This window comes from Cricetulus griseus, chromosome 3 (assembly GCF_003668045.3).
Source record: "Cricetulus griseus strain 17A/GY chromosome 3, alternate assembly CriGri-PICRH-1.0, whole genome shotgun sequence".
Taxonomy (NCBI): domain Eukaryota; kingdom Metazoa; phylum Chordata; class Mammalia; order Rodentia; family Cricetidae; genus Cricetulus; species Cricetulus griseus.
Window position 1 is genome coordinate 94123216 of NC_048596.1, and position 27505 is coordinate 94150720.

Genomic DNA, 27505 nt, shown 5'->3' on the forward strand with positions numbered 1-27505 from the left:
GGTCAGTAATCTGACCGCTAAGACCTACCTCACTGCCCACGCAGGGCCTGCAGCAAACAGGAATGTAGCAAGCACCCAGAAGCTCTTCCTTATATTTTTCCACTCTCATTCTCCACTTTCCTCTAGTGAATTTCTGCCCAGGAGCCGGGTTTGGGGGCTGTGTTATGTTCAGAGGCACAGGCAGAGGGTTAAGAAAATATCTCAGTTCTGGTCTAGTTTAACCACTTACTCTGTGACTGCGGGCAAGTTGCGTTACCCTTCAGAATGTCAGCACCTGCCTTTCAAATCCTAGAATAACAATTGTAGGAATTGCACACTGCTGATCTGAGGATGAATGCATGCAAACGGTTGAACATAGAGCCTGGCACAGAGTAAACGGTCAATAAATACGCGCTATTATTATCCCCAGGACGTCAGGGAGTGCTGCCACAAGAGCCAGAGAGCAGCCGGCTGCCAGCCTCTCGAGGCGCGGCCGCGGTCTCAGCACCGCCCCAGTGGGGATCAGGCTCGGAGCTCCAGTCGCGTCTCCCGGCGTCTGTGCAGTACCAGGGCCCCCGCGGACGCGAAGGGTGAGTCGGTGGTATGGAAGGGAAGAGCTGGGAAGCGATCCTGGAGCGCGGTGCAGCCATGCGGACTAGGGTGGAAACTTGGGCCGCAGGGTTCGCAGAAGGCCTAGGGTCTGCAGGGTGCGGCTGGGGCAGCTGCAGCTAGTGCGGCTGGCAGAGGCTCGCGCGCCCCGCCCCGGCCAAGATGGCGCCCCTCCCCCTCCCGTGCGCGACTCCGCCGTTCGGGGCGCGGCCCCGCGGTCTGCGCGCTCCTGGGCGGGGGATGTTGTGATGGAGAAGCTGCGGCGGAGCAGGAGACCTGCAGCCTGAGCCACCTTCGCCACCTGGGCCTGGGGCCTCGCCGCAAAGGTAGAAGCTGCCCCTGCCCCGGCCCAGCCCCGAGAGCCGGATCCCCAGCCTCAGCAGCCTGTAGCCCCTGCAGCCCCTTCCTCGCAGAGGTCTAGGTCCCCGGGCCAGGCCTGATCCCCCTACCCCATCCATACCAGCGCCACCTTCCTACCACGGGCCTGCAGACCACCCCCCGCGGGCTTCACTTTGGTACTCACACCGACCCCCTCCCCATAGCTTTGCTTCTTGATCCTCCAGGATGCTTTGACATGGGGGAGGGGGGGGCAAAGCAAGGGGCGGTGGAAGAGTGGGGGAGGGGAGGTCTAGTGCTGAGAAGGGGACTTGGGGCAGGATAAGAGCAAGGCCTGGGATCTGTCAAGCTGCATTCTGTTGTCCTCAGCGACCGAGGGGTGTGCCCTGGGGCCGGCGAGGTTCTCATCTCAGCCCTAGAGGCCTAGCAGTGACTAGAGTGCTCTTAGGAGCAGTTTCTCTCTCTGTTTCAGAGGTTATTCCCTGCCTCTTCTGAGTCCTGTTTGTCTATTGCATTCGGAACCCCCAACTTCCCATTCATTTTAAAATCCACTCCATTCTGTCTCTGACATCCACCGGAGCTTCCGGGCAAGGTCACCGGAGCCCTCCCTGTAACTCCAATGGACACGTTGCTGTGAGCCTGTTACCTTTGAGTAGTGTTCTGCTGGTTTGTATCAGTTCAGTCTCCTTGAAGCGTTTTATTGGTTTCTCCCCTAGCCACTGTCTGCTGCTTCTCAGTGTGTGGTGTTCTCTTCCTCCCTTCTCTGCATATGTAGCCCTGGGTTCTGGCCCGAGCTGCATTCTTCACTCTGCCCTTTGTCCCTTTACCATTTCCTCTATTTCCAACTCTTTAAATTTAATACTTTAGCTGTCGAGTCCCAAATTTATTTGTCTGGCACAGACCATACTAATGAAATCTAAACTCATATATACCCAACTGTCCTCTGGCATCCCTTTTAATGTCTAACGGGAATTCCAAATCTATAGATTCCAAGGTGAATTAATTAACGTCTCTTGTTCCCCTTGTACCTTACTTCCATATCTGCTGTTCCTTCAGTCCCCCAAAATGGCAACTGCCCATTCAGTTCAGGTTCTGAGCATTCTCCCTCTCCCCTCGACATCTAATTCCACCAAGTTTTGTCTTGCTCACGACTTCAATAATTCTCAGGTCTGTTAATTTCACTTGCTTCCAATTGCTGTCAAACTTAATCTAGACCCCTCCCCCACTGCTCTAATAGCACCCCATTGCCTACCCCCTCTTAGCTATTATCAGCACAGCACTCGCAATGGTCATTTTAAAATGCATTTGATCATTTATTCATTCAACAAATAGGAGTTGAGCACCTGATATTTACAAGGCACTGCATTAGGCACTAACGATGTAACTGAAGGACAGAATAGACTGAGTTCTTGTCCATAGAGAAATGATAGTCTATGAAGGATGTCAAATAAGAATGACATTGTAAAAGGGACTAAACATCATGAAGGAAGATGCCCGGTGCATCCCTTTAGAGTGTAAAGCGAGTGTTGGGATAATGAAGTTGCAGAAACGGGTTGAAGGGAAATCATGTAGAACAAAGACCATGATGCCTTCCAGGAATCAAAGAAAGCTGCTTATGTTGGAGAGGTCAATTACAAGAGTTTGGGGCCAGAGGGGAGGAAGGCCATAGGTGAGCTAACAGGATAGTTTAGACAATGCTAAGGATTTTGATCATAAGGTCATTGACTTTGGCACAGACTATGGATGATAGTGGAGGCAGAGAGTAGATAAGTCCATATTTTTTTCTCAGAATGTGATCATTGTCTGGGATTGGATTTATGGTAAGCAGCAAGGGTGAAACATGCATCTAGGATTTGGCAACACTAGACAACAGAATGGGTGGTCATTTCACCCCATGGCCCCTCTAAGAGAATGAAATGGGAACAGGAATGGGAAACATGAATGAATATATTAATTTGAATGACCTTTGGGATAGGTAGATGGTGTTTGGGGGTAGAGAGTTGAATGTACGTGTCTGGAGTTCAGGTGAGGGAGCTTGAAATTTGGAAATCGTTATATAGATGATAACTGAATCTGTGGCGTGAATGGATACTTCTATTAAGTACAGGACAAGGAAGAGAAAGGGGCATAAGAAAAAGCTGTGAGGAACCCAGCCTGTAATGGCTGAGAGGAAGATGAGCCAACAAGGAAGTCTAACAGGCTGAAAAAAACAGTGGCCAGGTGCGGGGGAAGAAATCCAGGAATGTAGAGCATGGGAGCCTTGAATGAGGGCTCATGGAGTTGAAGTCTGCTGAAAGTATACTTGGTGACTAGGCATCCACTGGGTTAAATGCCATGGGGCTGTGTTGACCTTAGTAGGTGGTGTTACCGAATCTTACTGAGCATGGAAGCAGGGTTAGAAAAACCAAAAGGGGCTGGGCATTGGTCGTACACACCTTTAATCCCAGTACTTGGAGGCAGAGGCAGGCAGATCTCTGAGTTGGGGGCCAGCCTGGTCTACAGAGCAAGTTCCGGGACAGGCTCCAAAGCTACAGAGGGAAATCCTGTCTCCAAAAAAGAAAGAAAGGAAGGAAGGAGGGAAGGAATAAGGAAGGAAGGAAAGCCAACAGAGGAAATGGCATCAGTGAGTATGGAGAGAAAAGAGAGCACTGAGGAGCTTAGGGGGAAGGGACACGTCAAGAAATATTTTGTTCTTATGTTGAAAGGATCTAAATAGTAGGCACAGCTCTTGGTTTTAGGCAAGAAGAGATTCATCCAGTTTACATGCTTGAGGATATTCCTCAACAAATGCCTTTCCTTTCTTCTGTGAAATTTGATGGCTAGTCCAAGAGAGTTCCTACTGATGCGCAGGCAGGCTTCATTCCTAGAGATGCAGTAAGCACCGGTTCTGGTGGTGTCCTGTTCTTTCTCCATCACCGTACCATCACTGTGCCAGCTACTTGTCCCACCAATTAAAAAGTGCTTATTCGTGGGCAAGTGAGATGGTGCTTGCTACCAAACCTGATGATCTGAGTTTCATCTTTAGGCCTCACATGGTGAAGGGATAAAGCACACTCCTGAAAGTTGTCCTTAGACCTCTACACGTGTGCTCTGATAAAGGTGTGCCCATGCACAAAATACATGGATAAATATAATTAAAAGAAAAAAGTGCATAGGTGCCAGGAATTGTTCTAGAGGTTTGTGTCGTACTATACAGTAAGGAGTTGTGCAGTCACTCCCTAGAGTGTGACTTAGGGGAGGAACCATTTTCTATTGTTTAAACCCTCCCCCATGCCTAGTACAATGGCTGGATATCAGGTCCGAAGACCCCTGGCTTTGGACAGGACTCAGCTCAGTCAGTGATGGCATAATGTCAGCTTTGTGGCCCCTCCTCTTTGTCTCTACCTCAAGGCCCCGCTTATCTTCATGCCCTGAGCTAGAACCCATACGATTGTGTGTGTGTGTGTGTGTGTGTGTGTGTGTGTGTGTGTGTGTGAGTAAGAGGGGGGAGATGGAGTTGATTCTCTCCTTCCACCATGTGGGTCCTGGGGATCAAACTCCAGATCTTCTGGCTTTTTGGCAAGCTCCCTTACCATGTTAGCCATGTTAGCCCCCTTTTATCCTTTGAGATGCCCCAAGTGTGGATAATCCCAGTGAGAAAGAAGTTGGATTATGCTTTTTCTTGAAGAAACTAGGTAACTGGTTATCTTTTTGTTCTCATAAAGTAAGAAGGTGGTGGCCACGTTGCCTCAGGCTAGACAGCAGGGCCTTAGCACTTACAACAGACTTTCCCCATCTTACTTCAATTGCTTTTTGCCCTGGTGCCCTGATGGTCAGGGCTGCCTGAAAGTCAACCTGGCTCTTTACTGACTCAGTGTCAGCAAATGTGTTCTTTCCAGGTACACTTCCAAGTGTTACAAAAGTCAGCCCCAGCTTGACCTAGAAACATGGCTTTGTCCACCATTGCAGCAGAGAAGAATTTATAATCCCTGAAGTCCTGTGAGCTGTCCAGAGGCATGGGGTCTCAGCGAGATGCTGCCACTCAACAGTCGTTAAGTCAGGGCATTGGTTTCAGTTCGTTCTCTCGCTTCCTCTTCACAGATCTGAGCCTCACCTGATCAGGACTCCTGTTTCATCCTCCCTGTTAGGGTTCCTTCATCATTCTCAGTGCCTTCCCTAAGATCGCCTTTGCCTACCCTAGCCTAAGGTGGCTGTACAAACCTTCTTGGTGTCTGTTCCCACCAGTGCCACAATTCCAGGTTCCTGGTTCCCCAGTGTCTGTCCCTTGCATCCTTCCTTCCCTTCCACACAATGGCCTCTTTGGCAGTCACACAACATATTATTCTTAATGATGGTATTGTAATACTGTGAGAGAGTTTCATATATTCTAATAACATGTGACACTGGGTGTTGTGGCGCACAGAAAGGGGATGGTGCTTTTTAGGTGAGGAAAGTTCAGGGAAGATTGCTTAGGAGCCCTGACAGCCAAGCAAAGGCTTGAAATCCAAGAAGAGGTTCTTACAAGAAGGGGAGGATTCCAGGCTGAGGGAAGAGTGTAAACAAAGACTTGGGTTTTGATTGATGTGTTCCAGAACCTCCCATACCTCATATGGCTGAGTATAAGTGTGAAGGGGGGTGGTGAGAAGCACTAAGGGTTGGCTGCAGTGGCCTCTCAGGTATCTTGTAAGCTGAGCTTAGACCTTACCCTAAAATCAGTGGTGAGCCCTTTAATTTTGTCAACCAGGGAGTGTGACACAATCTGGTTTCCATTTTTGGAAAATTACTGTGGTTCTGGGTGGAGACAGAACTGCCTATTTTATTCCTTTTCATTTATTCCAGCGACCATGAGTTTCTCCACAGTCCAGGTGGAGCCACTCTGGTCAGACCAGCAGTTAGTTAAACATGAAGGTAAGGCAGACACATGGACGAAAATATTTTTTCATTTATTTTATACAAGTGTTCCCAGCATCATGCTAGAGTCTCAGGAGCTAGAAATGGTAGAAATGCAGACTGTAGCTCCTGTCTCAGAATCCTGGGCCAAACCTGGAGTGACCGGGAGCCTTGCTCAGGTACACTGTAACACCTGCACTCAATATGGGCAGCAGAGAAGGCCCTGAGACAGGAGGGCTGGTCAGATACCTCGGCTAGACAATGAGGAGATGGGGGCATGATAGGGAGAAGAACTGCACAGTGGGGGTCTTGTGTGCTGAGGAAGGGTCCAGTAGGAAGAGAAAGCATTGGGTGAAGCAATTGGGAGGGCAAGTGACAGTGGGCTTGGCTAAGGTAGGGATTGCAGTGAGAATTGAGAATGGGAGGGATTGGGTAGTGGCTGGTTAAGGAGGAAGAACTGGTGTTGGGGGTTTCCAAGGAAAGCAGGGGTCATAGAAGAGCCAGAACAGAACAGGGCAGTGACAGTGAGAAGGGTTTACTGGGCCTTGGGTGGTAGTTCAGGGACCCTGGGAAGATAGGTCATATGTAGAACCTGCAGAAGACACCCGAGAAGTGGCTGACATTGAACCAAGAGGTCCCTTTTTACCTGCAGACTCGGAAGAGTGTGGTTGAGGTACCACAAGCCACTGCTGACACAGACAGATCCAGAGCATGAAATGAAAAGTTTTTCAAGGAGAGGCTAAAATGAAGTCTAGGGAGATGTGAAGGCAGGCTGTACACTTACTCAGTGAATGCTAATTTCTGGGGTCCTGCTTCTTGCTTTGTGCCAGGATATTGCTGGAGGCTGGGAATACTGTATTGTAAATAATGATAACAATAGCAATAATAATGCAAAATCCTGACCATCATGGAACTTAGCCATGAGGAGACCAGTAAACAACTACAAATGATAAATTAGCTTGGTAGATGGTGGCCCGTGCCTGGAAAGACTATGGGGTTACTGAGCTAGGGAGAGCTAGCCTCCAATTTAAAAATAGATGTGTAGGGAAGATCTCCCTTTGTACAAGTGATCCTTGGACAAAGACCTGAAAGGCTGGAGGCTCCAGATCAGAGGCTCCTGAGGGGACCATGGCATTTTAAGGACTGGCAGGGGAGACTGGTACCCTAGGTGAGATAGTTCACAGACAGACACTGTCTATACTTAGACTCTGTATAGCCAAGAACTGGAGCTGAAGGCCCTTCCTGTGTGACCTGCTCTCCTGGACAATGTCTGCCATCTCTACACACCCATCCTTCTTGTCTAATTAGTCCTTATTGTAGAATGGGCCTAAGGATTGCTGATAGTAGTGATTTATAAGGAAGAGAACACAGCGTAGGGGACTGGCAGTGATGGAGCTCCAGATAGCACCATGACAGGAGGGAAGGGGGATAGTCAGTGTCTAGTATCCAAAACACATTGGCTTGTCCCATGTTGGCTGTGTCCCTGGCACAGTGAGCCCCGGCTGGTCAAGTGGGGCATGAGGATGCACAGAGAGTCATTGTGTAGACACTCTGCTTTTGGTAGTAAAGTGAAAGCAGGCAGTACTGTGCTGCCCCAGAACACCAGGGAAAGGGCTAGATGGCAGAGCGGGGCTTGGCTTGTGATGGTGGTAGGGCTGTAGGGACAGGTATCTGATGGAAATATGGCTCATGGGTCATGGATTGGTGTATGCTGGCTTATGGAGTACAAGGAACTGAGGGACAGGACCTAAGATCAGAAACAGGAACACTCAACATAGTCTCTCCTCCCTGCCTCACAGGATCTACCAAGGCCATGTCTGTTCCATCGTCCCTGAGCCAATCGGCCATTAATGCTAACAGCCACGGAGGCCCTGCACTCAGCCTCCCCCTGCCCCTGCACGCTGCCCATAACCAGCTGCTCAACGCCAAGCTGCAAGCCACAGCTGTGGTACCCAAGGACATTCGCAATGCTATGGGGGAGGGTGGTGTGCCTGAACCAGGCCCTGCCAATGCCAAGTGGTTGAAGGAAGGCCAGAACCAGCTTCGGAGGGCTGCCACAGCCCACCGAGACCAGAACCGAAATGTGACCTTGACCTTGGCAGAAGAGGCCAGCCAGGAGGCTGAGACAGCACCTTTGGGTCCCAAAGGCTTGATGCATCTGTACTCTGAGCTGGAACTCTCTGCTCACAATGCAGCCAACCGAGGGCTTCGGGGACCCGGCTTGATCATCAACACCCAGGAACAAGGACCAGATGAAGGAGAGGAGAAGGCAGCAGGGGAGGCTGAGGAGGATGATGAAGATGAAGAGGAAGAAGATGAGGAGGAGGACTTATCTTCCCCTCCAGGGATGCCTGAGCCCCTGGGGAGTGTGGAAGTCCCCTCTGGACCCCAGGCCCTCACAGATGGCCCCCGGGAACATAGCAAGAGTGCTAGCCTCCTATTTGGCATGCGGAACAGTGCAGCCAGTGACGAGGACTCAAGCTGGGCCACCTTATCACAGGGCAGCCCCTCCTATGGCTCCCCGGAGGACACAGGTACCTTGTGGAGCTAGATGTGGCAATATGGGAGGGAATGGGGTCAGAAGTCTGGCTTCTTTGTGCAAAAGCCAGGACCAGCCTGAGCATGAATGCATAGCCTGCTGTCTCAGTTCAACATTTTCTGAGCCAGAGGGTGCTTGGATAGTTTGATAGGTCTGTCCATCATGCATGTCATGAAGGGTGGCTCTAGTCATCATATGTGCTGTCATGGTTGATGTGTAGATTAGCTGGTTTATTGAGCACCTACTAAGAAACTGACCCTCTGGTCAGCATTATGCTACTTAGTAATTAGAATAATGCTATGACATAGATACTCTTTCTATGTCCATATTACAAACCATGAGAAAGAGGCCCGGACAAGTTTAATAGCTTCCTGAGGGTCACAGACAGCCCTGGATCATAACAGAGCTAAGAGCTAAAGTAGATCTGAGTCCAGACCTGAGTGAGCTCTGCACAGCACAGCACTAAGGTGGACTTGGGATAGTGTGCTCTCTTTTAACAGTCATGTCTATGTCTAGAGGGAGCAGTGAGCACCTCCCCACCTTTCCACCTCTGGAAAGTGGGAGGGTTAGTTTCTGCTTATGAACCACATGCCTCATGCAGAGTGCCATGTTGGCCATTGCAAGGATGCCATTTTGCCAGGAATGAGATGCTGGCTAAAAGTTAGGGGACAAAGAGGAAACTCCTGCTTCCTTCTGGGAAGATAAATATTAGAGAACAAAGATTAATCACGAAATGTGATCTGTTTAATAAAGTTGAGACTCTGTATTTACTAATGTCTTACAGAGTAGAGATTTCCCTACTATAGTTATAGCTACAGCCCAAAAGATCTGAGGGTGGGAATATAAGAAAAGCTTTGGTGGGGGTGACATAAGTTAACAGTAGGTCACTTGCTTAGCATACTTGACCTGGGTTCTGTGCCTAGAAAGACAGATGGAGAGACAGACACTGACTTTGAGTTCTCAAGGTACTAACAGTATCTATACTCCTACTAAATGGATCCTGGCAGGGGAAATACATTTCAGATACCTGAGAGCTTTAGCCATCTCTTTTTGAAATGCCTAACTGAATGTTTTTAAGCATATACGAAAGTAGACATAACAGTCTGACTTATTCATCACCCATTTTTAATAAGCATCAATGCATAATTGATCTTGCTGTATCAATGCCTTATTCACTTCTGAGCCTCAGTTTAGGTTATTTTTGTTTTGTTTTGGACAGAGTCTCACTTTGTAGACTAGGCTGACCCTAGACTTGCTGGGCCCTTATCTCTACCTTAGTATGCTGGGATTGTAGTCATGAACTACCATACCTATATACCCAGCCTTGTTTTGCTTGTATTTATCTGTATGTTTCTGGAAGGAAACTCATATCATCACATGTTTACATACTCCCAGTTGTCTAATACTCCCAGTTGTCTAATAATAAGCCTTTTGAAAAGATGAGAACTATATGAATTCATATCCAAATAGCCTCACAATGGTTATGTTTTTGGTTTTTGGTTTGTTTTAAATGCATGCTTCTGCATATGGAGGTCAGAGGACAACTTTTAGGAGTTGGTTCTCTGTCTCCAACTTGTGGGTTTAGGGGATTGAACTCAGGTCATAGGGCTTGGCAGCAAACACTTTTACCTGAAGAGATGATGCCCTTGCCCCTCCTTCTGAGTGCTGGGATTATAGGTATGAGCCACAATGCTTGACTTTCTTTTAATGTATACAAGCTCTTCCTTTATTTTTCTGTTGATTACACACACATCATGTTTTCTGTCCTGAGTTTTCCATGATCTGAACTTTTAGCTTCTCTCTCCATATGGTTTTGAACATATTCTTTTTCTGAATTTCTTGCAAACTAGTAGATAGTTCTAGAGCCTTGATCGGATTCAGGTTTGGTGGCTTTTTGTTTTGTTTTTCGAGGAAGAAACCTCATAGGTGGCACCTTTCCAAAGGGAAAGTCTTAGTGTTTCTCCTTGTGTGATGTTAGTGGCTTGGTAACCAAAGTCTCCATTCTCTGTAAAGGGAGCATATTTTGTCTTATTCAAGCTGCTTATTTGTTGAATTGAGTTTAGAGAAAAGATGTACGCGCTGAAAGTTAGATTCCAATGTAAACTTTCCAGATTTTTAAATGTCAGCAAGTAATTCTGGTTTTTCAAAAGTGCCGTGCAGGTCATACAATCTCTTTGAGGCTGGAATCACTGCAGATTACACTTAGTTTAGCTTGCAATCCTGGGCAGGAGTCACTGGCCAAATAGAGGCCTGGTTGTTTAGTGGCTCCTGGAGTCGTCAATGGTGGCAGCGTTTCTGATCCTTTGAGGTCAGAGTGTAGCAGTTCAGAAGAACTAAGGGTGTGCTGGGCATGGCCAGTGGTCTCAGCAGGCCATGGGAGTAGGTTGAGAGGAGACTCAGCAATCCATCTAGTCCTAGAGTCTAGAGATTGTTAGAGGCAGAGGCGTTAGGCCACCCCAAGGGTAGGAGCGATCCATTTACTGCTTGCTCTTTCTTAGCTGTGTTGCTTCCATGAGAGCTGCAGATGGTGGGTTTCTGCTAAGTAGAAATGGGGTAGGAGAGAACAAAAGTTGTTGTTTTTTTTTTCTTTCCATTTTAAGTTCTCCCCAAAGTAGTTGTTGAATGAATGAACCTTGTGAATCGAGTGAATTATGTGAATGGATGATGAATGAATGAATTTACTACCTGTGTTGGAGTCACACTCTGAGCCAGGCAGGCCTTGTCCTAAATGCTGAGGCTATATCAGAGGGGACAAAGATGTAATTACCCTCTCAGTACCCAGTGAGTACCGAGTATCTAGTGGGGAGACAGAAATAGACAGTCATAATAAACGATGATAAGCAGGTGGGTCGAGGAGCAGGAGGAGGCCGCCATGCCTGCCTGAGGGCGTTGGGAAGAGTGGGTCAGTAGTGAGAGTTCCCTTTACACTGTTGTGTGAAGGTGGAGTGAGTAATAGCTAGAACCCTGGCGGGGAGATAAGGGAGCTGGGAAATTGTCAGAGGCAAGGCTAAGAGGCAGAAAACTGGGGCTCTTAACAGCACATAAAACCTGTGGAGGGGTTTGGATTCCATCCTGAGGGTAATGAGAGGGCAATTAAGAGTATAAAACTGGAGAGTAACCTGATTAGTTTGGCATCTCCAAAGAACGATTCAGGCTGTAGTGTACAACCCATAGTGGAGACACAGGGAAACCAGTTGAGAGGCTTCTGCAGCAACCACATTAAAGCATGCTGATTGTCCAGACTGTAGTAGTGATGTGGCACAGGGGAGAAGGGAGGAGAGCATTGCTCGAATCACGAATCACGATCTCCTGAGCAAACTAGTGTGCCCGCCTAAGCCACTAAGGCATTTATGGATGAATGAAGGAAGGGAGGGAGGAAAGGCCATAGGAATATTTGGATTTGTGTGAGTGCCTGCAGGAAAGTGTATGGTTGTGGAATTAATGCATGTGTGTGTGAAAGCAAAGGCCCCGGGTGGGTTGTGCTTGGAGAGAGATGTGCCAAGCTCCAGAAGGGCCCTCCAGATGGTCAAGGGGGAGGGGGAGGAGCTGCCCCCTCCAGGACAGATCGGAAGGATGAAGCTCTTTGAATCAGGAAGGCACAGGCTGACAGGGGTGGCAGATGGATTGGTGTGCATGACTCAGTCAGGGGAAACAGTGAACTGGCCCCCAGATTCCAGAAATGCCTGACCCACCATGAAGCAGACTGGGGAGGGCAAAGACCCTTGGGGGTTGGTGTTCCTGGAAGGTTTTAGCGGCAAAGTCCTGAAAGGAGTGTGTGTGGGAGGGTCTGGGGGAATACACATTTGCTGAACCTCAGTAAAGTGGGATAGTAGAGGGTGGAGACATAGTGATGGCTGCCTAGAAGGTGGATAGGCACAAAGAACCCCTTTTCATTGGGTGTCTGTGCGCTTACCTCATTTGCAGACTGAGGATGGTGAAGCACCTTGTCTGAATGACTCAGGTCGTCAGGTGTGGAAACCTTGGCATAGCCACACCCACTCCCAGCCCCTCTGTGCCTTGGTACCCAGCAGCCTGGGTCTTGAGACTGCCTGTCCCTCAGTGCTGCCTCTTGGACCAGTCAGGATTCCTGGTTTCCTTGGTAACGGGAAGCACGTCAGCAGTCTGGGCGCTCCCAGCCATCCTGGTGCTGCGGTTGCCGAGGAGACGCTGCAGCCTAGCTGGGCCCTGGCAGGTGAGGGGGGTGGTGCTGGGAAGCCTCAAATCCTCCAGCTTGCTAGGGCTCAGGCTCTCAAAGACCACCCTTTAGCTGAAAGTGCTGGATAGGGTCTAGATAGGGGAGGGATCCTTGAGGGTTGGAAGCCACACCCTGTTTATGTTGAACACTGTAGGTTCTGCAGGGCCCCAGGTGGCTGAGCTAGTCCCAAGAGGCTGAGCCTCCTGGTGTTTGTAAGACTGGCTTAACTGTGCCATTGATGTCACTGCTGGAGGGTAGGATGCAGATTCTGAATTGGGGAGGGGAGCCAGGGTAAGGAAAGAAGAGCAGGAAGAGCTGGGGTCTCATGAGCCCCTCTTCGTCATCCATCTCTATCCCAAGGAGGTTCTCTAGTATGGTGGTCTTGGCCCCTCCCTCTAGAACTCCAGGCGGAGGAGGATCTTGCCTGGCAGACGCTCTGCCCTGGTGAGAAGGGGGCGGGATGAGCTTTTCTCTGCAGCCCAGCATCAGGCTGTGAGCCCAGCTGGCTGGGCTGGAGGGGATGTGAGGAGGGAGGGTGGAGGCAGGAGGGGCAGGGAGTAAGCGCCATGTTCTCCCAGGACTTCTTCCTGGCCATCATCCTGCAGGACAACAGTCCAGGTGAGGGGCAGCATGGGGCTGGGTGTGATGTGGGGTGGGGCAGGCCAAGAGAACAGAGGTGGAGGACACATAGTCTCTTGACAGAGACGGAGTGATAAGATCCAGGGGAGGCGGGGTGTATATCACAGATATATGGCCTATATGTATATGCATAACATATTTGCCTCTCTCTCTCTCTCTCTCTCTCTCTCTCTCTCTCTCTCTCTCTGTGTGTGTGTGTGTGTGTGTGTGTTTGTGTGTGCGCACGCGCGTGTGCGTCCGCCCTCGCACGTGTGTGCATGGTGTCTGCACAGAGGTGGCAGGGGTTGATAATGTATTGTGTCTGAATGTGTCCTCACATGTATGTGTGGTACTCACATATGTTGAGGGGCTTTGGTGGTGTGATATGTACTCATCTGTGTGGCAGAGCTGCTATATAGAGCTATATACATACATAGCTCTACACGAGTATAACTGGTGTTGCTATGTTTGTTTGCTGCTGAACTCACAGGTACACCTGTATGTGATACCATCCAGAATTTTCTATGTGCTGTGCACTATCTATGGCTGCACAGGTGTGTGTCAGGGCTTACCTATATTGTGGATCTGTGTGCACATGGTGTGTGCAGGAGCTGTCAGTGTGTGCACCTTTATATAGCCAGCCATATGGATATGCATGATGTATGAGGAGGTGAACTGGGGTCACCCAACCTCCTTCTCGTCTTTCCTCCCTGCTTCCTTTTTTCCCCTCCATGTGGCCACATTAGGCAGCAGCAGGGCCCAGGAAGAGACCTGAGCCATGCTCCCCACTGGTGATTCAACTGTCAGCTCTAGAAGCGACAGGAACTATACTGTCCCTTTACTGGCTCCTTCTTTTCAGCCATGGGGTCTTAGGAAGCGGACTGGGCATCTGATGACTGCTTGTTGGGTGGGCTGACCCTCACTGAGCCTCCTACCTGGCAGATTCCTTCTGGAACCCCAACGCCTTCGAGACGGATTCCGATCTGCCGGCTGGATGGATGAGGGTCCAGGACACCTCAGGAACCTACTACTGGCACATCCCAACAGGGACCACCCAGTGGGAGCCCCCAGGCCGGGCCTCCCCTTCACAGGGGAGCAGCCCACAAGAGGAGTCCCAGGTGAGGCCCAGTGGTTTATTGTTCCATGCCAGGGGTGGAAGGGGTTGTGCTTCTAGGACAGGGTGAAACTGCCACCTCTACCTATTCCTCTTCCAGCTCACCTGGACTGGCTTTGCTCACCAAGAAGGCTTTGAGGAAGGAGAGTTTTGGAAGGTAAATGAAGGGACCAGCTGCACTGTGGGGGTAACTGGAGAAGGGACATCATTCGGCTCTGATTCCTAAATCTCTTTTCAAAGGATGAACCCAGTGAGGAGGCCCCAATGGAGTTGGGACTGAAGGACCCTGAAGAGGGGACATTGCCCTTCCCAGCTCAGAGCCTCAGGTGAGTCACCAGATGCAGTAGGCTATGGTTAGGCTGGGTCTCTGTGGAAGGGATATTGGGGCAATTCCAAAAAATAGGGGTGCTGTGTCAAGTGTTCCCATCTGCCTCCAGCCCAGAGCCATTGCCCCAAGAGGAGGAGAAGCTGCCACAACGGAATGCCAATGCAGGGATCAAGGTTCGTTCAAGATCAACACCCATTCTGTAAGCAGGCCCTTGTGTGGGGGTCAGGCCCTTGTGCTGTGCTATGAGGGTGTCTGTGGTCTTGGCAAAGCTACCAAATGAGTTCTTCCCAGTTTCAGTACAGGGCTGTGTGCCTGAGCTGGACAGTCTTCGGACACCTTTTTAACTCAGTTGGCCCAAGGGTCTCCTGGGGACTCTGGAGGCCTGGATCAGCAGGTGTTTCTTCTGCTTATGTCCTGTGTGGGGACCTTCCATCTTAGTTCAGAATGCACCCTGCTTTTTGTGTTCCAAGTCAGGAGTTCCCCTGTCCTGTGCCCAAGGCACCTCCGATTCCATCTCAGATCTACCTTGATCCTCTTCTGTATCTGGCAGTGTTTCGCCGTACGCTCTCTTGGCTGGGTGGAGATGACCGAGGAGGAGCTGGCCCCAGGACGCAGCAGTGTGGCAGTCAACAATTGTATCCGTCAGCTCTCCTACCACAAAAACAATCTACATGACCCAATGTCTGGGGGCTGGGGAGAGGTGAGGGCCTGAGCTCGTGAGGTGGTGGTACTGTGGGAGTGTGCAGGGAGTTGTGAGATTTGGGGGATCTGACTTGTCTCGGAGAGCGTTGTGAGGACAGGGGACTGGATATTGGTTTAAGTAGTAGCCCTGTGGGATGGTAACCCCAGCCTGGCACCATGAGAGGTGGTGGCCTAGCAGTGATGGGGATGATAAGGGTCATGGGAGAACCTTTATTAGAGTAAGGCCCACAGGTGGGTGATCTGATAGTTAAACATGCCCTACTGCTCCCCAGTGGTGGCTCATGTCCCCTGAGCTGGAGATGGCAGGTCTATGCCACCTTCCCACTGGGGTACCACTGAGTCCTGCCTCTTGGACTTGCAGGGAAAGGATCTGCTGCTCCAGCTGGAAGATGAGACACTAAAGCTGGTGGAGCCACAGAGCCAAGCGCTGCTTCATGCCCAGCCCATTGTCAGCATTCGTGTGTGGGGCGTTGGGCGGGACAGTGGAAGGTGGGCACAGGCACAAGAGTCTTTGGGGTGGGGGAGGCTCATCCATCCAGCAGTCCGAATCCTCTTTTCTAATCTGTTCTTTGGCTCTCTTGTGCTGCCGGACCCAGAGAGAGGTATTAACATCCATCTGCTTTGAATGTGCCCCCTCCCACACCTGGACCTCGGTTCCCTTACTGTGCCCTGTCCCTTCCTATCTGCTGTGCTAGACATTATCTCCCACCCCATCATGCTTGCCTATCTGTCCTCCCCAGCTCCTTAAGGCAGAACCTACAGAACACCAGGGGAGAAACCCTGTAGGAGCTGCCATGGACAGAGAGGATGTGGGTGGAATGGTGGCCAGGTTTGGCACTTGATGGTTCTAGGAGACATTGAGCTGACCCTCCCCCAACAGGGACTTTGCCTACGTAGCTCGTGATAAGCTGACCCAGATGCTCAAGTGCCACGTGTTTCGCTGTGAGGCACCTGCCAAGAACATCGCCACCAGCCTGCATGAGATCTGCTCCAAGGCACGGCCCCTCCACTCCCTGGACTAGCTGTCACCTTTGCTCTAGAAGGGTGTGGATAGGGTGACTGAGTTGGTGGGTAGCGAGGTGGGATCTTCAGGGCAATGTAGCTCTAACAGATCCCACCTCCCCACCCCCATTCATTCCTCAGATCATGTCTGAACGGCGCAATGCTCGCTGTTTGGTAAATGGACTCTCCCTGGACCACTCTAAACTTGTGGATGTCCCTTTCCAAGGTGAGTGCCACAGCCTCTCAAGGCCCAGCTCAGCTTTGTTAGTTAAGGTAAGGTGACCTAAGAAGAGGCACAGGTTCCTGGGCAGACACAGCACATGGAGATGGGATACTTTACATTACATAAGTAGAGGGGCTTCTGTAGAGGAGAAGTAGGGGTGAGGATTTGGCTGGGCAAGTGAATAGCTGATGCACTGTTGTGCAAGCTAGAAGAGCAGTTGACCTTCTTTTTCTTCCCACAGTGGAATTCCCAGCACCTAAGAATGAGCTGGTACAGAAGTTCCAAGTCTATTACCTGGGGAATGTACCTGTTGCCAAACCTGTTGGTATGTGTGTCTCTTCCCACAGAGACTACCCCCTCAGTCCTAGAGCTCTGTCCCCACCCTGTGCTTTCTAGGGCTTCTTCTCCAGACCCTTCTCATATGTGGAGATCCCTGCCTTTCAGAATTCATCCCTATAGCTCTGTCCCAGCCTTGCCCTGTGTCCTGCCTATAGCTCCAGTGATCATGCTTCAGTGAACATCTACCACAGGACTAGTGCTGAGCTAGGCACAGAGGGAGAGTTTTTCCCCCTAACCCCATCCCATGGAAAAGCTTTGATGGGTTTGGGAGGTAGGTATTTGAGTGGCTGGAAACACCAAGCATTAGCCTGGCACTGGGCTCATGATTGGTTGGCTTTGTCTGTGGCGGTGTGGCATCACACAGGAGCCCGTGGCACAGCAAAGTTGCTCACTTCATGCTCTGGAAACAAAAAAAGAAGAAGCCAAAGTTCTACAATCCCCTTCAGGGACAGAACTCTTGCTACTCCTATCTCTTCAAGGTTCTAGAGCTTCCAGTCACATCATGGGCTGGGGAATCACAGTTTAACATGTGGACCTTTGGGGAAACACTTGACACTTATCCAAACTGTGTATGTTTCAGGATAGTTCTTGCACAAATTTGAATATAGAAAAGCTGGCTTTAGTTGTATATCAGCGTCTTTAGTGAAGAAAGATGCTGAGCAGGTAGAAGAAGATGTAGGGAATGCAGGAGGATCTTGACTTCCATGGAAGCTGGCAATGAGATTCTTAGACTTTCAGCAGGGCTGAAAAGGAGTGTAAGTCAGTAGGCGTTGGTGATGGATTGTCAGTAGGGTGAGAAGCAAAGGCATTAAAAGTGACTTAAAGGAGTCATTAAGGGGTACACGGCATCAGACTGTATAGCTGAGTGCTAACTGGACTGTGTTGCCTTTCTCTGAAAGTAGCAGGCACTGGCAGAAAGGTTAGTTTGGGTATGGGGATTCTGAGTTCACTTTTAAATATGCCAAATCCAAACTAAGTGGGAGTCAGGTTGGCAGCTAGGTTCATTGGTCTTGTCCATAGCTGAAAGCAGAGATCTGGACTTGAGATAGAAGTCTGGGCATCATTAGGTTTTAGAGACAGCTAATCTAAGTATGGAGGAGGCTGGTACCAGAATATGGGCAGCCCAGAGTGAGAAAGGGAAAATAGGTGAGGCCTTCCTTTGTAGTCCTCTGGTACTTACTGTTGGGGTGAGGAAGATGACACTTCCAGGACAGTGAGAGCAGGAAAGAGGAGGGAGGAGGAAAAGAGGACTCCAAGGAATGAAAGGTGTCATGGTAAAAGACAGAGTTCCGACGCCCTGGTACATGCCTGCAATCCCAACTCTAGAGCGGCAGAGGAAAGAGAATTGTGAGCTTGAGGCTACATAGTAATACCCTGCTTCCAAAAGAAACCAAAGTAGGAGGAAGAGAGGAAGGAAAGAAATAAGAAATGAAAGAACAGGATTGGAGCTGGAGGTGAAAGCAGGTTTTCAGAGAAGAGAAATGGATAGCTGACCCAGGGACTTGCTTGGCTTTAGTTTCCTTCTTACTCACAACTTCTAAACCCCATTGGCTCTTCCAGTTTTCAGCCCCAATATATAACTGTCCCGTTTCATTTGACACTGTATTCAGGACCTCGAAATGCCAAAGCAATCCTTGGCTATCCTGTCAGATAATCCAGTAGATTATTCTTGCATACCTCACTTGTGCCAGGCATCGTTCTAATTCTTAGCACATATCAGTGAACAGCACTGACCATGACTCTGGCCTTTGAGTAGATTACATTCTAGCCAGGAGAGATAAACAATAAAGAGTACATTGCATAGTGTATTTTAGAGTGACAGCTGGTATGGGGGGAAATGCACAGAAGGATAAGGGGAATAGGAGTGCAGGTTTTTAACCCTAAGCTATGAAATTCAACTGCTTTTTTTTTCTTTTCTTTTTTAAGGCAGGGTTCTGGAACTTACTCTGTAGATCAGGCTGGCCTCCAACTCAGAGATCTGCCTGTCTCTGCCTCCCAAGTGCTGGGATTAAAGGCGTGCACCACCACTGCCCAGCTCAGCTGTCCTCTCTGTGTCTCTGTCTCTGTCTCTGTCTCTGTCTCTGTCTCTGTCTCTCTCTCTTCCTTTTCCTTTTTTCAAGACAGAGTTTCTCTGTGTAACAGCCCTGGCTGTCCTGGAACTGTCTAGACCAGGCTGGCCTTGAACTCAGGGATCCACCTACCTCTGCCTCAAAAGAGTTGGGATTAAAGGTGTTCACCACCACACTCAGCCAGCTGCCTTTTTCTAGATCACCTTCATCAACCCTCCCAGACTCAGAAGTCAGGCTCTACCCCAAGATCATCTGCATATTCTTTAGTTTGAAATTCTCCCACCCCCATGAACTTTGAAATTTCCCTTTGCTTCAGTTTAAATGTCGTAGACATCACACCATTCTGCCTTGCTTCTGAGGCCCTTGCAGCGTGACTCGGCCCATCTGCTCCTTCCCGTGTCGTCATCCTCTTGTGCACTCCTGCATTATTAGACTTTCCATTTCCATGCGTTTGCCCATGCTGCCTTTAGTATACCATCTCAAATACCCCTCCTGTGTATCTGAAATCTTCAGCAAATAAACCGTGTTAAGACTGGGAAACAGAATCCAGTTATATTTGGTCTCTGTCCTTGAGATGACCATAGTCCTTTGAAGAAAGAGTGTTTCCTCGGTTACAAGATAACCTTGATAAGAGTTATCGCTGAAGCCAGGCGTGGTATTGTACACCTTTAGTTCCAGCACTCAGGAAGAGACAGTTCCAAGACAGCTAGGGCTACACACACACACACACACACACACACACACACACACACACACACACACCTTAAAAAACAACAACAAAAACAAAACCCAAAACAACAACAAAAAAGAGTGTATTTTCTGTGCCCTGGAGAAGATTTCCCAGGTGAAAGCTAGGGCGATAATCAGGAATACTAAGATGGCTGGAAAAGGGCCCTTGGAGACTTGGCTGTTAGTAACAGACTGTCCTCCAGGGCATTCTTCCCATTCAAATCTAAACACCCTCCTCCCCCAACATACACACACCTGTGTCTATAAGTATCTCTTACTGAAAGTTGTTTAGATTAGGCTGACCTTGGATTTGTGGTGATCCTCCTGACTCTGCCTTCCATGTCTGGGATTTTATAGGCGTTTAAAAGCAGTTTAAAGTGGAGGAGAGCATTATGGGATTGTTTGATTTTGGTTTTTGAGACAAGGTCTTGCAATGTAGCTGTGAATGGCCTGGAACTCACTATAGTTTTTCCTGTCTCTGTGGAAGTGCTGAGATTACAGCTATGTACCACCATTCCCAGAGAGACCATTGTTTTTATTTGAACGTTTTTTTTTTTAATCAACATGTATTAGTTATACAGAATAATTGAGTTTCACTATGGCATTTCCATACATAAACATAATGTATTTTGTTCATATTCACCCTCAATTACCATCTCTTTCCTCCCCATCCTGTTGGACTTATTGATTGATTGATTTGTATGTGTGTCTATATTTTGTTTTTTGTTTGGTTTCAGTTTTGAGATAGGGTCTTTCCACATAGTCCTTGCTGTCCTAGAACTCACTATGTAAATCAAGCTGGACTGAAATTCACAGAGATTTGCCTGCCTATGCCTCCAGAGTGCTGGGAAGTCATATACCACTGCAGTCGGCCTCAGTTGCCTAGCCCCTTCCTTTTCCCAATTACTCCTTCTGTTTTCATGTCAAGGTCTCACTGTGTAGCTTTGGCTAGCCTGGACTCCATATCTAGACCAGGTTTTGAACTCACAGTGAAGCCCTGTTTTACAAACAAAACAGCGCACAAACCAATCCAAACAGACAAACAGGGCCAGGAAGTACATCAGCTGGTAAAGGCATTTGCCACTAAGCCTGACAACCTGAGTTCAATTTTCTGGACCCACATGGTGGAAGGAGAGAACTAACTGCTGTATGCTGTCCTTTGACCCCCCATGCACATAAAATAAAAATAAATATTAAAGACTTAAAAAAAAGTTTAGGTCTGGAGAGAGAGGAGTAGCCTGGCTGACTGGAAGCCACTGAGGTATGAAAGGAGCCACGTAATGTTTGAATGCGTGTGGTAACGATGGAGAAGTCGGAATTCTGTGGGGAGGGGTCCATCCATTCAGGGAACTGGAGGAAGAGAGAATCAGTGAAGAAAACCGTGCTGGAGATTCAGGATAGGAAAAGCAAGAAAGGGTCAGAAGTCACTGAAGTCAAGAAGGAGTACTTAGCAGCATTCTCAGGCCACAGGCTGGTGAGATGGGAATGCTGCCAGCCCCTGAGTTTGACAGGCAGCACTCAACTGTCTTTTTCTACCCTAAGTCCTGCATGCTGTGTCTGTATCTTCCAGGGGTAGATGTGATTAATGGGGCCCTGGAGTCAGTCCTGTCCTCCAGTAGCCGAGAACAGTGGACCCCAAGTCATGTCAGTGTGGCTCCTGCTACTCTCACCATCTTACACCAGCAGGTAAAGGGCTGGGGTAGGAGAAAGTGTGACTGAGCTTTGCCATAGCGGGAGAATCGAGTTGGGGAAGAGCCGAGCTGGCAATAAGAAGGATGTGCTTCGGTGGCACAGGGCTAGGGGATGTTGCTTTTTAACTGTGTGCCTTCCCTGCAGACAGAGGCAGTGCTGGGGGAGTGTCGGGTGCGGTTCCTCTCCTTCCTGGCTGTGGGCAGAGATGTGCACACTTTCGCATTCATCATGGCTGCCGGCCCAGCCTCCTTCTGTTGCCACATGTTTTGGTGCGAGCCCAATGCTGCCAGCCTCTCAGAGGCTGTGCAGGCTGCATGCATGGTAAGTAGGCAGGGTAGTGGGATAGCAGTATGACCTGGGGCTGAGATGGAGACTGACTGCCCCTTTGCTTCTCTGCAGCTCCGCTACCAGAAGTGTCTGGATGCTCGTTCCCAGACCTCCACCTCCTGCCTCCCAGCACCCCCTGCGGAGTCAGTTGCCAGACGTGTAGGATGGACTGTCCGCAGGGGTGTTCAGTCGCTGTGGGGTTCCCTCAAGCCCAAACGTCTAGGATCCCAGACCCCATGAAGAACTCCCATCCTTCCTCTGCCTGCTTGTGTTGGGCCCCAGGGAACTCAAGAGTTTGGGGCAGGTAGGGGCCCTGGATACTGTTCCTAGGCCTCACATTCCCCAAGCTGCCCCTCCTCGGTAGCTGGGGTTCCCTACCTAGGGGCTGGGAGAGAGAAATTGAATTCATTCACAGAAGTCATTACACTGGACTGATGACATGAGGGGCCAGAAGCAAGGCCAGCCCTGGGCTCTCCATCCCCAGTGTTTGAGGTGGAGCAGGAGGAACTGGTCCAAGCCAAGCCCCACCCTCAAAGGCCCAGCAGGGGCAGGAGGGGACTGGTGTCGGCATGGATCCCCTCTCCCCTGTCCTGTGGGAAACTCCACTGTACTGATATCACTAATAAAGTCTGTCTGCGCTGCTGTGTGTCTCCCTGAGCTCCTCAGTCAGTCAGGCTCTTGCTACCAGTCTCCCTTTGCCCTGCCTGTTTGGGAAGAAGAAACTGGGACAGTGGAATCTGAAGTCCAAGTCTGTTTTATTTTAACAACCTTGCAGGATCACGTAGCAGCGCAGGGTTCACAGGTGGATAGCACAGGCCTGGGGCGACAGCTCCTGTCTAACTATTCAGAGCACTGAGACCTCAGCTTTGTGGCCCTGAGAAGACATCAGCCTCAGGGGGAATCCAGATACTGGGCATAGGTAGGGCAGCCAAACCCTCTCCCAGATCCAGCCAAACAAGCTCTCCATGACGTTTGCTCCCTGGCCTGACAGGGCTCCTTCTCCAGAAGTTTTTGCTGGGTTGACTCAACAGTGCTTAGGAATGAGTCCCTTTCCTAAGGGACTAATGTTCCCCACTCTGGGTCCTGGGACACTAGCACAATAGGGTCCGTGACCACAAACTGTGGGCATCTGGAAGGCTCCCATTGGGCATCAAGTGGCGGCAAAGAGCAGGGCTGTCTGCGCGGGCTGAGAGCTGGGCACATAGAGTGGCCAGGCGGCAGGGTGTGCCACAGGGCTCTGAAGGCGGGTGTCCCTTATGGTAGAGAAACCAGAAGGTCTGGAAGAGTTGCTCATTGTCCCGCATGCGGTAGACCAGGTTGTGCCAGGAGGCAGGCAATGCATCTGGAAGTCCGTAGGTTTCTCGAGCCCGGTAGAGGCGCTTCCAGTGTGGTGTGGCTTCTGGTGCATTGGCCTGGGTCAGGTTCAGGATGTAGGTCTCATGGTCCAGGACCACGTGAGAACTTCCGGGGTAGTTTCCATCTATTTGGTAGACTCGGTAACCTGCAAGAAAGGAGGAGTGAGTAGTAAAAAAAAGAAACAAACACAATTCTGGGGACAGTCAGCCTTGGCTTCCATCCCTTTCTGTCACACCAGCCTTAGGGTAAGGAATGTTCCCTTCAGCCTCACTCACCAGGATTAAGGTTGATATAGGTTGTAGCACTGGGTCCCAGGAAGGCTACAGCTAGCGGCCGGCTCAGAGTCTCCTCATCATAGAAGATCTCAAACTCATCCACATGAGTGTGGCCAAAGAACTGACCAGCCAAGGTGTTTTCATACCTGGCCAGAGACAGTGAAGATTAGAAGATTTAGAGGATGGGAAATGAGGGTAGGTTAAACCTGGGGAGTTAGGGTGGTTGCTCTCCAACTTGCTAAGTGGCTCCTCTACCCCATGGAGAAGTGAAGATTGTGAGGTGCTTGAGGAGACTGCTTTTCTTTTTCCTTTTCCCCTGGCGCCCCCCCCCCCCATTTCTCTGTGTAGTCCTGGCTGTCCTGGAACTCACTTGTAGAAAAGAAAGGCTGGCCTTGAACTCACAGAGATCCACCTGCCTCTGCCTCAAAGTGTGTATCAGCACCCTGCTCTTGAGGGATTTCAACCCTTCAATCTCCACACCCAAGTCTTCTATCTTTTTACCTGGCTACAATTTTGTAATAATTCCAGCTCCAGCTCTTCAGGCAATGCCCTGGAGGAATGTGGCCAATTATGTGCACCTGAAGGGAGAAATAAGTGAGTTATCTGAGTATTGAAGAATTCAGACAGCCTTGGATGGGTTAATTATGTGAAGGACATCAGAGGGTGACCGTGGACCCCAGGGAACACTCAAGTTACAGGAAGTGAAGTGACACTCTGCTGTCCCTCTTCACAGGCCTCAGCTCCACAGCAGCTTGCCTCTCCCCAGCCCCCACAGAGCCTACTTCACTGGGTTTACAACATCCCCCCCTTACTTTGTCTCCTCGATTCTCAGCAGCTTGAAGCTCTTCCACCAGCCATTGGAGTTGTCCAGCAGGATCTGTGGAGTTGATTAAGAGCCAAAAGTTCTCACGCGAACAAAAATTCATATTGAGAGAGATGAGGCGGAGGCCAGGGCGTGGGGTAAGGGCATAGAAGCCCCCAATTCTGAAACAAAGTAAGCAAGATGTATCAATACTCCACAATCCTAGTCCTGCACTCCTGGCTCTGTGCCAGGCAGAGGCACACATGATGTCATCTCCCACCTCCAGGAGCTCCCATCCCAGCTGAAGACCAAAGCACCAGTAATTATAAAGCTTCTCTGACAATAAAAAAGGTTCACAGTGCTGAAGGCTCCAGGAATTCAGGACAGAGATTCAAGGAAGCCAGAGAGCAAAGGCCTTTCTGAGGGGAGATGCTATGAGCCTGCTCAAGTTGATAAACATGGGAGATATTAAAAGGGGAAGGGAATTAATTTTAAAGAGAGAGCCACCCTCAGCAGACACAAGCTGGGGTGTGGTGAGGTTACATTGCTAGCTCTGAAAAGAGGGTGGCTGCAGATAAGAGAGGGAAGGTGGGGTCAGGTAAGGGAGGGCTGCAAAGTGCCGAGGACACTGGTTAGAACAGAGTCTACCCAGTTCCCTCCTCCATTACCCCTTGTCCATCTTCCTCCCTTGCTGGGTTTCCATGAACAGTAAGTACCTGAGAGTATGAAGGGCATCAGCTGGTAACCAGGGTTCCCAGGCCTTGGCCATGGCTTCATAGAGCCACTGTGAAGATTGGTTCCCCTTTATGAAGGGGGGAGGGAAGCCATTGACAGGAGTGCTCTCGTGGTTGCCCACAGCAGGGTACACTGGCACAGGCCCCAAGAACTTTCTCACGAGGTCTGTGACGGTGGTCAGGGCCCTCAGCTGGTCCTGTCGAGACTGTTGCCAGACATCATGGGCAGGGATGTCTCCTGTCCAGTACACCATCTCAAAAGGGCCTGCAGGGCCCAGCCCTTTCAACAGGCTCTCTAGTGTTCGCAGGGGTAGGTCACACTTGCTGTACTCGCCCCAGTACCCAGCACCTGCCTGGGAGTTGGGTGGCCACCCAGAGCTCCGGCGGCAGCAGAGTGGATCTGCACAGTTAGGATCTGTGCCCTCCAGGTAGTCATGATCCCAGTGTAGGTCAGTGAGGAAGAGGACACGGCTGACAGGGGCACCTGGGGCTGGTGGGCTTGGTGGTTTGGGGGGTGGCTTCGGCACTGATGGCAAAGAGATGTTCCAAGATGAAAAGATGTCCCAGTGCCCACAGGAGGGGCCCAGAAGCAAGCCACAAGCTTCAGACGGGCTCAGAACTGAACGTGTCCACACCTCCACCACATCATCCTCAAAGAGATGGACAGCTGACTGGCACACATTTAGTGGTGCTATGTTCAGCATCTTGCACATCTTGATGGCCACAGAGCCTACCCGTGCAACATTGGGCTCCTTCTGTCATGGAAGGAAGCAATGATGAGAGGTCAGAGACAGAACAAGTAAACCCTGGTCACCACTACACAGGCTTCCATGTCTAAATCAGGGCTAGGATGAACTCAGTGTCTCCATGACAAAGAGACCTCAGTAATATAGTGCTCCGTGACTCAGATAGCGCCAGGCCCTTGCCTACCTACTCTTTAGCTCAGGGTCAGGTATCATTTCAAGGCCAGGATTAGCCAGCTGGCTTGCTTAAGGCACTGCCTTTATGCTTACTTTACAAAACTCACAGTGGGGTAGTGGTTAACACGTACACATAGGAAGCACCCTCTATCAGGAATATCTTGGAACCCGGGACAGATCAGTGCCCCTCACCCTGCCCCCAGCATTCCACCACAACCCTTTCTAGCGCTCACCTTCAGCCCGTAGTTTAGAGCAGTGAATAAGACTTTGCAGGCGGGGCAAGAGAGGTTCCGCCACACAAAGGCATTCTGGAGTGGGGGCACTATGGCACTGAATTTGACGGGATGTCCTTGGGCAGGAAGAGGATAAGCTCTGGCAGGAGTCCAGAGAACAGTGGAGTCAAACAGAGTCAGCACCAGCGCCAGGACCAGCCCCATCCAAAGGAGTCCCAACTTGGGTGCCGGTAAGGAACTCTCCAGCCTCAGCTCCAAGTCGGCTCTGAGATGGCCCTGGCCGGATGACACTCCGTGGCGGGGCATTGCCAAGCTTCGTAGACCGGACTGGATCGCCCCTCCAGCCCCCACAGGCCGAGGCCCTTGGTGGCCCTCGGGCCACGGGTAGCGCTGGAGACACTCGATTACCCTTCGTTGTGGTTGACTGATAGCTCAGCAGCCAGCCACAAACCAGCTCCTCCCCTTCCTGTTCCTCTTATTTCCCCTGCAGCGGCCGGGAGTGTTGTCAAAGCTTTGGGGGCGGGGCAAAAGGGGCTCATCGGCCCGCCCTGATCCCACCCTGCCACGCCCCATCTCTGCGGGCCTCCTGGAGGAGCTGGTGATGGGCAGGTGTACTCTGCAGTGACCAGTGCCCTCACTTTGAGCCACTGCTGCGCGAGGTTCGCCGGCCAGGGACTTCCCGGTGCTTTCGGGCTGGAACTGGTGGAAGCCCTTAGGAGACTCCCAAAAGCCTTTTCGGTCCCGTTTTTTATCTTCAGATTCCTAGAATAGATACCAGGCTCAGGTGGTCAGTTAGTTTGGAAGTGAGACTAGAGAGAGAGGGCTGGGGTAGCGATCCTATCACTGAGCAGATTGAGCTGCCATGGAGATCCCTCCCTTAGGTTTCTATATGCGCTGCCACCATTACAGCACCCTTGAGTCACTTAAGGTTTTGTTAATGCCACTTTATTCTCATTAAAAATTTGTATTATTCATTTTATGTGTATGGATATTTTGTATGTGTGTGCATCACGTGTGTGGTGCCTGTTGGAGGGCGTAGGATCCCTCGGGACGGGAGTTATAGATGTCTTGAGTCGCCATTTGGGTGCTGGGAATTCGATCCAGGCTCTCTAGAAGAGCAGGTGTGGGTCTACCCAATGCTAACAACTCCTTAGCTAGGAGTGGGACTTAGGTGTCCCAACACCCAGGCTGGAATTTTGTCTAGCTTGAACATCCTGTGCATGCTGTCACAATCTCTGTGAGATGATTACATGCGACTTCCTGTTGTTTCCGGAAATCAGCTTCCTTGTAGTCATCCACTATCCCTGGCTCTTTCCATCTTTCACCTCCTCTTTCAGTCTCTTAGCCTTGAGGGGAAAGGTATGATATAGGTGCCCTATTTAGGGCAGATCACTTGGAAGTCTCTTGTTCTCTGTGTTGATCAGTTGTAGGTGTCTCCCATCTGCTTCAAGAAACATCTCTGATGACGGGTGAGAAGTGCTTTGATCTACAGGGACAGAAATGAGGCAGAGTCAT

The 27505-nt window shown here is 50.1% G+C and overlaps 2 protein-coding genes across 3 annotated transcripts; one reads left to right on the top strand and one right to left on the bottom strand.

The window, feature by feature from the left end:
- Positions 1-459: 459 nt before the first annotated feature.
- On the top strand, positions 460-22312 carry Apbb1 (amyloid beta precursor protein binding family B member 1). 2 transcript variants are annotated; one of them, XM_035442303.1, is made up of 14 exons: positions 460-569; positions 7593-8327; positions 14088-14263; positions 14360-14416; positions 14500-14585; positions 14697-14760; positions 15138-15287; positions 15651-15778; positions 16170-16284; positions 16433-16517; positions 16756-16839; positions 21222-21337; positions 21488-21664; positions 21743-22312. In XM_035442303.1, the coding sequence occupies exons 2-14, from the start codon at positions 7607-7609 to the stop codon at positions 21908-21910; spliced, it is 2127 nt and encodes a 708-aa protein (XP_035298194.1). In that variant the 5' UTR covers positions 460-569; positions 7593-7606; the 3' UTR covers positions 21911-22312. The 2 variants fall into 2 exon arrangements, with proteins under 2 accessions (XP_035298194.1, XP_027260740.1); XM_027404939.2 differs by lacking the exon at positions 460-569 and adding an exon at positions 758-914.
- A 96-nt stretch (positions 22313-22408) lies between these two features.
- On the bottom strand, positions 22409-26439 carry Smpd1 (sphingomyelin phosphodiesterase 1). The gene is made up of 6 exons (XM_027404942.2): positions 25991-26439; positions 24820-25592; positions 24114-24285; positions 23803-23879; positions 23302-23447; positions 22409-23171 (listed from the first exon to the last, which is right to left on the bottom strand). Exons 1-6 carry the CDS (start codon positions 26294-26296, stop codon positions 22762-22764), a joined length of 1884 nt encoding a protein of 627 aa, XP_027260743.1. The 5' UTR covers positions 26297-26439; the 3' UTR covers positions 22409-22761.
- Between the last annotated feature and the right edge of the window lie 1066 nt (positions 26440-27505).